At 36.5% G+C, this 14,957-nt stretch overlaps 1 protein-coding gene across 1 annotated transcript in view; it reads right to left on the bottom strand.

Annotated features, from left to right (window-relative positions):
* The window catches only part of WWOX (WW domain containing oxidoreductase), a 544,726-nt gene extending 533,056 nt beyond the window's left edge, over positions 1-11,670 (bottom strand). Inside the window, exon 1 of the mRNA XM_009332322.1 lies at positions 11,305-11,670. Within this exon, the coding sequence (XP_009330597.1) occupies positions 11,305-11,670 (366 nt within the window). The remainder of the gene's footprint in view (positions 1-11,304) is intronic.
* Between the last annotated feature and the right edge of the window lie 3,287 nt (positions 11,671-14,957).

The raw sequence follows: 14,957 nt of genomic DNA, 5'->3' as shown, positions 1-14,957 counted from the left end.
AAAAAGTAACCTTTCCCAGTGCATGCAAGAACAATACATTTCTTACAGAATCACCAGCTTTTATTATATCCTAATACTTATGTGGATGTCATTTAAGTATAGTCATTCTATGTACAGTTTTCAGTTCTCATTTTTCTATCAATCAGACAAGTTGTTTCTGAAAAATGTTAGGAACAATTCAGAACTAAACCCCAGTTCCAAACACCTTCAAAACACATGTATTTAATGGTTACATCTGGATTTCAGTCTAGTTGAAATTCTCTACTTTTATAAAGAACAAATCAAAACCCAAGACTAAAGGCTTTTGCCTTTGGAGTCACGATTTATTCAATACACATTTTTAGAACAACTGAGGATGTGGGTGGGAATGTTCAGATCCAATAAGGAAAGTTACATGCATAAAAAGAGACATGAGATTAAGTATGTCCTTGATCTGAACATGAGGTTAACAGTCTGGGATGGGAACTGCTGGAAGAATATTGGGATGTAATGGAAGCTCCAGGAAAGAATGCTTTTGAAAGCATGTTCTTTTTTTCTTTCCCCTTCCATTTCTGTCTACATTTTTGAATACCCAGAATTGCCTATGAGTGCTAAGCAAATTGAGGAGGGGAGAGTTACTTAAAAATCCCAAATACTGAGTTGAATCTTTCTAAATAAACAGCTTTATATATAAGGATACTTGAACAGTAATTGCTCCTACAAAATTATACTGCTTGCATTTTATTTACAAGAATATTCAAAAACAGTTCCCTAAAAGTACAAATTTAAAGGATGATGTTCTTTGTACCAGAAGTACTTGCCTGCTGTTACTGAGATAGGAAAGGAAAACATTGTATCTCACTGTGTGTCGTAAGAGCACATTCTCCTTATTTTATCACTTGCCCAAAGTTAGATAGGACTGCAAAATAGGCATCTTGTTTATACGCAAAACCAGAGAACATATGGAAGACATGGGACCATCCTTTTATAGGACCATTTCCATTCACTCAGGGCTTTGAAGTCACTCACTGCATGGAAACTTGCCTTAAGGGTTTTGCCTGAAACTGGAGATGGAAATGTGTACTGAGCTGTAGCAAATAACATGCAAATTTTCCGATGCGGGCAATTGCCCAGTAGGCACCAAACCACGCGTCCATTTCCAGAAGAAACAGAATGCCCATTTTCAATTGTTAACTGAGATGGATCTCATAAGGGAAGAGGCACCTGCAAGCTGGATTTTCTGTCATATGTCTAAACTTCACTTTGACTCAGTCAAAAGTTTTTAACATCTTATAACATAATATCATTGCTGTATTAGTGTACATTGCTGGATTACTGTACAGGCTGTCACGTGTGGGTGGCTGTCAACAAGCTGTACTTCATTACTTTATGCCTCAGATTCGCAGTGAGCCATTATGAGTCATTAAGTGATCAGAGTCATTTGTGCAGAACTGCAGCTTCTACACTTTTCATATCACTGTCTATTTTTGCACATGGGATGTGTTTCCATATTTGTGTTATATATATATATAAACACTAATCACAGTAATCCAGTGTGAATATATTAATATAGATTAATACAGAGTTTCTAATTATGAGGAACTTCAGTCCATAAAACCAGGTGAGACTAAAAATTCTCTCTTACTTTGCATGTGTGACAGACGATAGAGGGTTGGGGTTTTTTTGACATGATTATCTGAATGTCTTGTTTTACAGCTGATGCTAATGCATATAACACGACTCAGTCATTCATTTGGCATTTACATAGTCCTCTAAATGTCCTTGAGCACAGGAGTGAATCCTAGCAGGTACTTGATGGCTCTTGGTGAAAGCCAGTGAAGGTAGTGAATGTTGTAGATGCTCAGCACTTCGCACAGCTCTCTGCAGAACTGAGCCAAAGCGAATATGCCCTGGAGTATTCACACTGAAATTGCTCTGGTTCAAATGCAGTTAGTCATGGCACTCCAAGGAGAAGTAACAGATTCTTTTCTTCAAAACAGTCAAACACACACATGTATGTGTATGCATATATGTGTTTATATTTATAATCTTTCATAAAACTGATGCTTAGAACAGTGCTAAAATACTTCTTTAATAAAGTCAGTACATGGAAAATAAATACGTGTTCATAGCGTCTCATCAAAACGTACAGTTGAAAAAAAATCTTTACTTCAGACCTTGAAATGTATGGTTAACTTATGTAACCTGTTTTTCTAAATAAAAGGAACTAAAATCATTATGCTGTTATTTTAATTACCCAATAACAAGCATTTCAGCAATTGGGTGCTGACCAGAAATTTATCCATGAAGTAAAAGCAAGGGCTAGTTTGCCTTAAAATCAGAATTTAAAGTGGCTTCAACATTGTTTTAACTTAAGTATACATTTTTTTTCTAGATAAAATCTGTTCTATTTCATTCTGTCTCTGGAAACAAAATGTTTGCTAAGCTCCACAGCCCCTTCTGAATCAACATTTAGATCTTACATTTCAACAGAGACTGAAAAACTGTGCCCTAGATTTCAGTAACAAGTTTCCCTGTCCTGTCTTTCTGAGAAGATCAGAATTAAAACTGAAGTAGGACAAAGACAATATAAAGAGAAGGATGATCTCTTGTTCTTTATCTGAATAGGAGTAGATGCTTTATTTGAAAGATGGAAGCACTTAAGCACAAGATGCAGTGCTGAAATATTGCTTCAAGACACATTCCAACTAACTATCCTTGCAGTCTAAACAATTTCCTTTTTATAAGTCAAAGTGAAGGTGACTGTTCTACCAAGATGCCTTTCTGGTTGCATTATAAATGCAAGTAGAAAGAGGAACAGTGTTCAGGACCCAGGACCCATACTGCCAAGAATATAAAGGCTTAGAAATGTGAGTGTGAGGCTGGGACACAAATGAGATTTATTCTGTCAGACTGGCCTCTCAATATATCTTGCAGAAGGCTATTTTTGTCTCCCTCCATCAGCACTTACCGTTAGTAAAGCATTGGCAAAAAGCCTTCATCAGAATTGAGGGAAGGTGTTTTATTCATAGGGAAGTTTATCCCAAAACAGTTATTCTTACACATTATTCTGCCATCCTTATTCACTGTTGGAAATAGAGAAGCAATATACCATCAACAATAATTATTATGCTTAAGCTTTATAGGAACAGTTCCAGAATTTCCAGATGATCTTTACTTTCCAAACAGCCCTACTGATTTCCCAGTGTAGTGGAATAGCATTTTTGCATGATTTATGTGCCAGATCTTCAGCTGGCCTGAATCAGTGCAATTCTACTAAATCCAGTAGATGTATGTTGTTGTACAACAACGGGGAAAATGAACTATATTCTATTCTTCAAAAAGAATACTGATTATTGAGTTTATTTGAAATCAGTGGGACTATTGGCAGAACAAACTACTTTTCAAGGTGGGCTGTGGGGTGGTATCACCTGATGCATGCTCCCGAAAAACTCTTTAATAATAAGTAAATATGTACTTGTATTACAAGCACTCCATGGATTTTCATCCCAAATATCCATATGACTGCTTTTCTGTAGTAGGATTAATGTTATTTTAAATGAGAGGAAGCTTTTTAGTGTCACTTGAGGATGCAATTTAAAAAAAATATAGCTAAGAGGAAAAATAAAAACATCTCTCATACTGGTGTTTATTCTCCCAGAATAATATTCTCACCAATCAGTCACTGAACCTATCGCTTACCTTAACCTCAGGCAGAAATGCAAAAAAGATGAATAATATTTCCCACAAAACAAAACCTAAAACTGCTTACTAGACAACCCTCTGCCATAAATAAATTAAAGTACTGCTATAGCGTAGTATTAAAACCTTGAATAAGATCCTTAATCATAAGATCATAGAATCATAGAATTGTTTGGGTGCAAGGGACCTTAAAGATCATCTAGTTCCAAACCCCCTGAAATGAGCAGGGACATCTTTCACTAGATCAGGTTGCTCAAAGCCTCATGCAACCTGGCCTTGAGCACTTCCAGGGATAGAGCATCCACAGCTTCTCTGGGCAACCTATTCCAGTGTCTCACCACCCTCACAGTAAAGAATTTCTTCTTAATATCTAATCTAAATCTACCCTCTTTCAGCTTAAAACCATTACCCCTTGTCCTATCACTACACTCCCTGATAAAGAGTCTCTTTCTATCTTTCCTGTAGGGCCCCTTTAAGTACTGGAAGGCTGCTGTAAGGTTTCCCTGGCGCCTTCTCTTCTCTAGGGTAAACAATCCCAACTCTCTCAGCCTGTCCTCATAGGAAAGGTGTTCCAGACCCCTGATTGTGGACCCCTGATTCGTGACCCTCTTCTGGTCCCATTCCAACAGGTCCATATCTTTCTTACGCTGGGTGCCCCAGAGTTGAACACAGTACTCCAGGTGGGGTTTCACGAGAGCAAAGTAGAGGGGGAGAAATACGTCCCTCGACTTGCTGGCCATGTTTCTTTTGCACACTTTACAGACCTAGGAGGGAGAAACTCATCTGAACATACATGCAATTAATTTTGGGATATGATACATTTTTAAATTCCTAGTCTTTTAATTAATTAGCAGTTTTGATGTGGGTCATGATAGTCAATATGTGTTGACCTTGGTAAGAGCATGAAAGTCACCAGGATAAAGTTATGCAAATCATTGTTGTTCTGTCTCAAATCTAGAAAGAACAGCTTTTGAAGCCACTGTATGTTATTCGATGCTGTCTTTTATCTGTAGAATTTCATAGTTCAGATGCAAGACAGTATGAATATTTCCAGTCCATTTCAATACAAACTAGGAAATGGATTAAATTAATTCACCTTCAGCAATAACTTTTTAAACTGTTACATCTGAATCTATGAGAATGCATTTGTCCATCCCCTAAAGGCAAAAAAAATGGTGAACCAAGCCCATGTCATTGAGGGAAGGAGGAAAGTCATACCTCCCTAAAGCTTCCAGTGTTTTGAAAATCTGTGGTATAATATATTAACTTCTATTTTCAATTAGCATGGTTTACTATCCCTCAAGGTCAATACTTTAATTTAAACTTCATTAATTATAATTTCACCTCAGCAAAAGTCATTTATCTAATTATTATTTAATTGTGTATTACTGTTACTTAGTTTAATAAGGCAGTTGAAGGTAGACTTAATATAGGAGGCTTTAGGCAGAGTTACATTTAATTGTTTCTCTCAATGCACATTTTTTTTAAGAAATTAGGATAAAAATAACTAGCAAATGGTGAGTAAAATGGTGAGTTAGGGTAGAATTATGGGGAACAGAGTAAGACTCTATGTAGATCTCTTTGACACAAGCCATGCCTCAAAAAGTTTGTATTTTGTATCCCAGCACAGAGGTTCTAATTCAGGCATTCAAAATACACCTTAAGCAGAGTCTTGAATGGATATGTAACGGTCAGCTGACAACCTCTCAGCAGAAGGCTGAATGGTGAATGGGTTCAGCTGTGATCTCATCTGTACTACACCTTGGATAAAAGGTTAAGACATCTCCACTGGTTCTGGTAAATACTAGTCTTTTAGATTGTTTTGCAAGCTACTTCCTTCTCTGCACACAATTGAATTAGGCATGGTTTAAGTACAGGTTGCTAGAGAACAGTCCAGTGTGGTACACTGTGGTCAGAACTAAAAGAATCTCACATTAAGTTGTGTTCCACCCATGGGTCTTGTTCATGTCCTTCCACTTCATTTTTATTGCATCGTCAGTGCCTGGTCCTTAATGAATATTCAGTTGCTGCTTCTCCCACTAGAGAACTAATGAACTTGTAGGGTATAATGTTATATTTATATAACACAATTAGAGTAATAACTGTGAGTAGAGTAATAGAAAATGCACATTCAGATATATTACCAGCCTAAAATCCATGATCTATTATGTGAAACTTTTTTTTTCACACCTGACTCTACCTGCCAAGATTGAATTAGAGTTAAAAAGCCAAGGGGAAATAGACTCACTCTTTTCAGAGGGCTGGGCTGTCAGACTTCTAATTTGTAATTGTCCTTTTGAAACTGTCAGAGGCCCTTATTGCAACTGAAAAGTTTAATTACTACAGTTGCAAGGGTCATCACTCACTCACTGCAGGGAAGATGAATAGTGCAGAGCTATTAAATAAAAGATACTTGCTAGAGTTATTTTTAAAAGTAGTTATGACAAAAGTACTACTGTTCTTTAGGATGATAACTTGATGTCTCATCTAAATTTCTGCTGTCCTTTGGAATAAAATGCCCTTCTATCTATTCCATGTACTTAGCTTTTAAAATCCTTCCATAGTTCACAGGTATTGCTAACTGCAGCTTTGCTGGTATCCATAGCTTTATAATTCTTAAATTAAACTGCGAATTTCTTTATCATTTTGGCTATATGCAGCTAATCAAAAGATAGAAATAAAATCTTCAAACACTCATTCATGCATAGATATGAATCAGACATGATCTTCTGGCCAGGTTCAAAACATTTTTCTGCTTTCCCTCTATGAACATTTGGGTGTTCAAGTAGAAAAAGCACATGTACTCATATGAAGGACTGTATTTCACCTCAAATACTTATCAGAAGTGCTCTTCTGGTGTTTTACATAACTCATCTAACCAAAAAACAGCAAGAGCAAAAAGTTATGTAGTTTTGTAACTAACCAAAATTCTGCCAATTCTAATAGCTATGAACTCAAAATTCTTATTTGTAAATTAGTTACAAAAGTCAAGAAATATTTATTTCTATTTTGTTGTCACTTGACTCACATTTATGGTACAGTAAATATTTATACTCTAATCTTTATTTACAGTATTTCTTTTGATCCATATCATTTAGTCAAAGCAGCCACCTGAGAGATCTATCTGTATGAAGTGACTTTCCCTTTTTCTCAGGTTTTCCTAGAAAATTCAGTGCTTACATTAGACACTGATGATGTGTTTGTTGCAGGACCCCAATTCCATAAGACTTTGCCCCTACACCTATATAAATCAGATAGTATTATTTCAAGCAATTTCCTAGTTCTTGACCTTTTTTAACATAATGTTTCCATACTGTAAATGAATGCTTTGTAACTGATGATGGACTAGTTAAGGACCAAGATGTGCATTGTAATTGTATAATATGAGGTAAATTGTACTAATATCACTTACTTATTGTCATTTCTATCAACAGTACCCAAATTCTTTTTCCTGGCAATTTACCTTTGAAGGAACTGGTTGAAAATGTATTAAATTGAAGTCATCTGAGGCTGGGCATTTAAGAATATCTCCAAAATAATGTATGATATTGACCATTTGATCAAATGGTTTCCCTTTTTAGAAATCTTCTCTTCCCCTGCCCCCGCCCCCACCCCCACCCCCCCGTGAATCACTGTGAATCACTCTTCTCTAGGTAGTCTGTGAGAAAAACAATTTTTAATTTTCATATGTCTCTCTCCACTGCTTCTCAACACCATTATATTTCTCAATCTTCTTAAAGAACGCTGTTGAATAATGACATGATCTGCATGTAATGAACATCACTATGAACTCTTCTCTTAGCATAAGACTACTTTTCTAAAATTAATGCAGTACCAGCATGTTGGAGAAAGTATTTTCAGAAAAAAAGAACTTAATCATACCACAAATCCAACTACTCATCTTAATGACGGACATAAAGTTAAGTGCTACCTAAATGTAATCACATAGTTGCAGTATCTCAATGTCTCTTAATTCATGATTCATGGCTTTGAGTATAATTTAACATAACTGATACATAGAGTGCCTGATAACGTTTTTCTGTTTTGATTTTTTTTTCCCACAAACGTCAGTGAAATTTTATAGTTAGGTTTAACTCTATCCATAAGTTATTGTAATCAAATGTCTAACTTCATTTCTAATATAGTATCTCAAAGTATAAACCCTCATTTAAAGCTGAACACAGCATAAATAGATGGAAATTTGATTACCTACTTCACCGTTTAAACTCTAGTATTCTGCCAAAATGGAGCTGCTGTATTTAACTGAATTTTGTTTAGGCTTGCTGCACAAGGAGACTACTTTGCTGGAAATAAAATGAACAAAATATAAACAATTTCTGTTCTAGTTTAAAAAAAAAAAAACAAGCACAAAAACCCCACAACAAAACAAAATGTAAACTCATAGGAATCCATAATCCCTTTGGTAATGACCAAAGGCATAGACTACAAGTCAAGGGAAAGACCAAGGTTTTATTAGGTATTTGATTAAATTCAGTGTTCCACAATCATTGGAGACTGTATGTCAAGTAAAGATAAAAATACCTGTCCAGTAATGTAGCTAGTTTGGCACCTGTGTAGAAGCCTAATGAGATGGAGTTGTCTTAAATAAAGAGAATTTGAAAGGCTGAACAGTTTAGAGAGCCTGCTTGCTTACTTACTTTAGACTCAAATGGATGTTAGTTATATTACACTTACTATATCTCACATTCTTCTGCCACTAAACTTTATTCTTTTGCAGCTGGGAGCATGTGAAGCACTTAATGATCTGTCACCAGTAGCAAGCACAGAAGGAGCTACAAGAGACTAAGCTGACTTCCAAAAGTATGGTATCTGTTTTACAAAGAATGACAATAAAACCAAGTAACTGAAATAAAATTGCTGCACCTGCTTTTATTTACCTTTGAGAGATACCTGGAGAAGCTGTAGGGACCACTTAAGGTTCTTTCTGTAAGTTAGCACATTTCCTTAGCAGTGTAGTGAGAGATGAAGAACTCAAATGATAAGCTTTTAAAACTCGCTGCTATTTATTTTGTTAAAACTCTTAAGTAAATTGTTCGAAAAGGGAGAAGTTTGCAGAGGCAGAATTAGATACAGACTAGGGAATTCTCCAGAATATTTTGTGTCTTCAGATACTCCTGCAGAGATCTACATTGGCCTTCAGGCTGTCATCCCTTGCAAGACATTTTCTCTCCCAATAATAGACAGTTTAGTAAAGCACTAAGTCAGAGGTGCTTTGTGATCCGTCTTTGTGATCCAAATGGCAAAGGAGCCTTTGCGTTCAGTTTGCATAATGTCCTACAACATTTGTAATGAAAGATGCAGATGATATGTGTTCTGTTGTATTAGAGGTCACACATATCACCAAGAGCTAACAACTTCATATGCTCCTTCAGTTGAAATTTGGAGATGGTTAAACCAATTGAGTGAGACTGGGTAACAGAAGAGTGATAAACAATGCCCAAAACAGAAGAGTAGGTGTAATAGTAAGCCAGGTTTTCTCTGAGCATTGTCAATATTCATCTTACCTAACCTGAAAGCAGCTGAGTTAAAAGAATAGCTGCCATAGGCTCTCTTAGGAATCAGTGGAGAAGAACAGACACTGAAGATGAGCTGAATCACTCTCTGAAGGTCTTACAACATCCGGAGCCATCAGCAACAATATTCATCATTTAGATACTTCAGTTAAATGTCAAAAATAGGTGTGATGAATCTTGGTCATTGTGCATTGGTCAAAAAAGTTGTAAGTAGCATGGAAACACTAAAGGGGAAGCAAGGTTTGAAACTAATAAACTTTATCTCAAGGGATCCTCACAACGAAATAAAAGAGAGCTGGGAAAATTCCACTGGATTCTGGTCATCTACATTACATCATTGCAAGCTTACTCCCTGTCTCTGTTTCTATCTGTTCTGAATAACTCTCAAGAGCCAATATTTAGGCATGGTTTAGGAGACAGTTGAGCCCAAAACCTTCTCCAAAAGGTAGTATGGACAAGACTGTATCAAATACACCCTCAATACAGTCCTCCAAAAATATTTTTAAAGGTACCCTGAAGCAATCCACATCCCCACACTGTTCTTAATGGCACACAACATACATCTGCAATTTCACATTATAATATTTTTATATAAAAATAAAAATACTGTTGGATGGAGACAAAGACCTCTCTATTATTTCAGACACTGCGAACACACAAAAGCAGGGTTCACAGGAGAGCACAGGGTTCAGAGGACATCCAAGTGCTATGCAACATAAATATGTTAGTATGCCTTAAAGTCAGTTCCACTTGTCCTGGAACCAATAACTCACTAACTTTGTTTAAGTTAGTAGCACAAATACAATAAAAAAAAAAAAAACCCCAAAATTCCCTCAATTATATCATAGGTTAGACATTTAATGATCTCTCACTGGAAACATGGTTTAATCTGCCTCCTTTCTGTTCTCATATCTGCCCTGTAAATAAAGTAGGCCCCTGACAAAAGAGGCCACTTTAAAGGCTAGTTTAGGAATAGAACACCCTTACAGACTGGTTATTGTTCATTCAGAGACTTAGAATAGGTAGGATTGGCATTGCTTAGTGTCTGCCATGTTCACTAAGGCAGATCTAATTTAAGATGTCTGTAATGTGGATGCCTACTTCTCAGTTAACCATTCTGGATTGTTTCTTTTGTAAAGATTAAGAAATAAACACTTCCAAGGAACAATGTACCTGCCCTGTTTTGAACATGTGCTTTAGAATGGGATTAAATGCTTATTCCTGTCTGTTCATTAGAAGGGAAGCCTAAGGTGACTAATTCATACATTGTAAAGTCCAAGGTTGATCAGCTGAATCACAATATGGATGTTGGTTGGCAAAATGATAAAAACTACTCAGTTCAGTTTTCTAATTTGAGGCACCCATGAGTTGGCACCCAACATTTTTCCAGATAAAACTCCCCATTTAAGAACCCCTAAGAGTTTTTGCCCTTTCCAGACAAACTATAGCAGGGCCCTGCAGGCAAACATTTCCACTTACAAATTAATTCAGGACCAAGGAAGTCAGGAAGCACATACACCAGAAACAAAGATTTCTGTCTCTGAAAGGGACCCTAAAGGTACTCAATACTTTTTCTTCAGCATGAAGGCTCTTCCACAGAAGAACCATACCAGGCAAGTTGCATGGTGTCAGCCATCCTCCCTAGGAATTGTGTAGACAAAGCAGAGACCTGAAACATTCAGAAATCATAAGTGTATTAATTAGGATATAATTCATACTAGTTTGCATTACACCCCAATATAAGTATACTAAAATGGTGTAACCAGCAACAGTAAGTGTTTTGTTAACACTGTGATGGAATAGCCAGGTGCAATGCTTAAGGATTTTACAAATGTGAGCAATATGACCACAAAAGAGGCAAACAGCGATGTGTATAGTTGCACACAGGAAACATCTAAGTAACAAAGGTTGCAAGATGAAGAACATTACAAGCAAAAAGGACTGCAAATATACAGTCCTCTTGCTGAATGCAGAAGAAGGATGGCTGGTGAAAATGAAAATAAGATATGGAGTATCAAAAACACTTAAGGCTGCTGTGAGGGACAGTATCAAAAGCCTTACTAAAATCCAGAAAAACTACATCCACCACCTTCCCATCACCCACTAGGCGGGTGACCTTATCATAGAAGGATATCAAATTAGTCAAACAGGACTTTGCTTTTGTGAATGCATGTTGACTGTGACTGATGATTGCATTGTTCTTTAAACGTCTTTCAATAGCACCCAGTATAATCTCCTCCATATTTTTTCCAGGAACTGAGGTTAGACTAATGGGTCTGTAGTTTCCTGGGTCTTCTCTCATGCCCTTCTTGTAAATTGGAATAACGCTAGCTAGCTTCCAGTCAGTGGAGACCCCTCCAGATTCCCAGGACCTCCGGTAGATGATTGAGAAGGGTCCTGCTGTAACATCTGCTAGCTCCTTCAGTACTCTTGGATTAATCTTATTGGGACCCATGGACTTGTGAACATTCAGCTGATACAGCTGGTCCCTTACAATTTCAGTGTCCACAAATGAAAAGTCGCTGTTCCCACACTTGTGGTCCTCCAATTCAGAGGACCGGGCAGTCCAAGATCTATCAGTATTATTAAAGACTAAGGCAAAAAATGCATTGAATGCCTGTGCTTTTTCTTCCTCCCTATTAGTCAGGTGACCATCTTCAGCAAGTATTGGTCCAAACTTTTCCTTGGACCTTGCTATTGGCATACTTAAAAAAACTTGATGTCTGACACAACACTGGCCAGTTTCAACTCTAATTGAGCTTTGGCCTCTCATGTCTTCTCCCTGCATATGCAAACCACAGCCCTGCAATCTTCTTGTGAAGCCTGACCTTACTTCCATAGATCATACAATTTCTTTTTCCTGTTGACCTCCACAAGGAGTTCCCTGTTCAGCCAAGCTGGTCTTCTGCCCCACTTGCTTGTTTTAAATAACAGTATCCATATTGTAATAGACTATGTACTGTAGTAATCACATTCCACAAGTTAAGAATGTCTTGCATGGAAGTGGAGAATTTTTACTCCAAAATAGCCTATGACAAAGCTGAGAAATGTGTAAACCATCATAAATTTGAAAGCATTCAAACTAAACTGCACAGCCTAGGGAAGGTCAGCAAAATACAGCCAATTCCTCTGAAGCATTTTTAATAAAGCTTTGCTGTATATTTACATATGAAAGGGGGAAAAAAAAAGGAATAATCAGATAAGCCTGTTTTCCCATCATTTTTTTCAGCACTATGGTAATATTTTCTCTCTTATCAAGCTAAACAATACTGAAAAATAAATTGTTACATCTATTAGAATCCTAGCAAATCCAGGAAATCTTGTCTGTTAGCATTTACTGCATGAATACAAATGTAATCTATTTACCAGTACATCAGAAGGATGAATTTTTATTAAGAGAAAAAAAAAAAAGTCAGGAAATTTGGAAGAGATGGCACAAAATTCTCTCAATCTTCTATTCAGTTAGTGAAACTTTCCAGTGCAACATGAGAACATTATTGACATTATTCATCGAATCTGATCTGCCATTCCCACACCACTTTTGGTAGAAATATAAAAATAAATGAAGACTGTAGAGTTTGTTTACATAAGTATTTTGAAGTTTTCCCTACTTATTTTCATTTTATTTTGTTACTGAGAATAATGAAATTCCAAAATGTCTCTGAGAAATACTGTCCCTTGGATGAAACAAACACAATAACTCATCAGGAAGGTACAGCCTGAAAAATGGTCTGTTCTTCTATCTGCCTATATATCACACAAGTAAAAAGGTAAGTAAGAACAACTCTCACTTATTTTATGTATTAAAAAGCTTGAGTGAAAATGTCCAATATATAATTGCTCTAGTCAATGGATACATGAAAAGGTTATTATGCAAGTGGCACAGGTAGTACTTTACATATGGCTTAAATTCATTTTTATTTGAAGATCTTATGTACAGGATTATTTTTAAACCTTTCTTAACTTTCAGTGTTCACTGAACCATTCAGGAGACTGTCGCCTTTGACAAAAGAAGATGTCATTTCAAAGTAACTTGCAGATAAAATCTTTTTCATTGTTTGTTTGAATATTAAGTTACAGTCTCATTGAATTTAATGAGAGCACTTTTGTGGGAAAGTACTACCTAATACATGTATAGCCTGCAAAGATGGTTATACAATTCATAGTTCTTTTTACCTTATGTGTATTTGCATAATAACCACAACTCACAAAAGGTGAATAACTGTGGAACTTCCCAGAGGATTAGTGCAGAGCATTTTTCATTAAGTGATTCATTTCAGGTGTCTTGTCCATCTTGCACTACATCAAGTGCATAAAGTATCATTCAGCATGTCTGTTGGATTACATAAAATGAATTGCCTAGCTTTTTGGATCTGCAAGCTATAAAGTGGTAAGTATTTGGGTAACCAACAGTGTTTTCACTTTTATCACAATTGTTTCATGGCAGAGCAGAATGTGGATGCCAAAGTATGATGAAGAAAAGGTGCTTATGTGATTTATAAAGTTACCTTTCCGACTAATACATCGTTGAAACCAAATAAACTCTGAAGTGTAGAAGCATGCACTTTAGCTGTAACTAGCATCCTACATGTTCCAGAGAAAAAAAAAGCCATGGTTTTATTGGAGATTTCACACATATAACAAAAGCAATATAAACAAAATAATAATTTTAAAAATCTCTCAATCTTAACCTGTTCTGAAACTTAAGAAAGAGAAAAAATGTATGTCATTGTGAAATGCATGAATTCTTTTGAATAGCCAAGTGTTTCACTTTAACAACCTTCTGAGAAATAAGCTAACTAAAAAAATTAAGGAAAACCACTATTTTATTCATTAAGTGACAATCATATAACTCTGACTGTTAGCTATAAAGGCTTATAACAGACTGCTTGCCATATTGTTGTCCTTCTACTTCAAGAGCAGTTGCATGAAAGGCTGCTACTTCAGATTGTATTGCATGGTTTTCCCCAAGCTGGGTAGCATTAGAATTCAGGTGGTATCATACTGGATCAGAGCATCTGGTCCACTGTCCTAACCCTGAGAATAGCAAGTTCATATACTTCATATCCATAAAGCTTATAAAGACACCTCCTGAAGTGCCATCCACAGAGAAATATTTCTTTAATTTTCCTTAGTGGTTGAAACCTGGAGGTTTTATTTCCCTTTTGCATGTGCATGCACATGCATATGCATGTTGTGTGTGGATGCATGTACGTGAATAGGTGTTATATGGCAGGAGAGTTAGTACCTTATTACCCCCATAAAGAGACAGATAATGATCTTTTAATTTCTTCACAAGACAGTAGGGCAGCATAGAATCATAGAATCATAGAATCATAGAATATTTCTTCCTTATATCTAGTTTAAATCTACTCCCCTTTAGTTTAAAGACAATCCCCCTTGTCCTGTCATAACAGGCCCTTCTAAAACGTTTGCCCCCATCATTTTTATAAGCCCCCTTTAAGTACTGATAGGCTGCAATAAGGTCTCTCTGAAGCTTTCTATTTTCTAGGCTTGTCCTGGTTTCAGCAGGGATACAGTTAATTTCCTTCCTAGTAGCTGGTACAGTGCTGTGTTTTGGATTTAGCATGAGAATAATGTTGATAACACACCGATGTTTTAGTTGTTGCTAAGGAGTGCTTACACTAGTTCAAGGACTTTTCAGCTTCCCATGCACTACTGACTGAGAAGGCTGGAGGTGCACAAGAAGCTGGGAGGGGGCACAGCCAGGACAGCTGACCC

Source organism: Pygoscelis adeliae, unplaced genomic scaffold (assembly GCF_000699105.1).
Source record: "Pygoscelis adeliae isolate BGI_AS28 unplaced genomic scaffold, ASM69910v1 Scaffold18, whole genome shotgun sequence".
Classification (NCBI taxonomy): domain Eukaryota; kingdom Metazoa; phylum Chordata; class Aves; order Sphenisciformes; family Spheniscidae; genus Pygoscelis; species Pygoscelis adeliae.
This window is presented reverse-complemented; position numbering and strand designations above follow the sequence as displayed.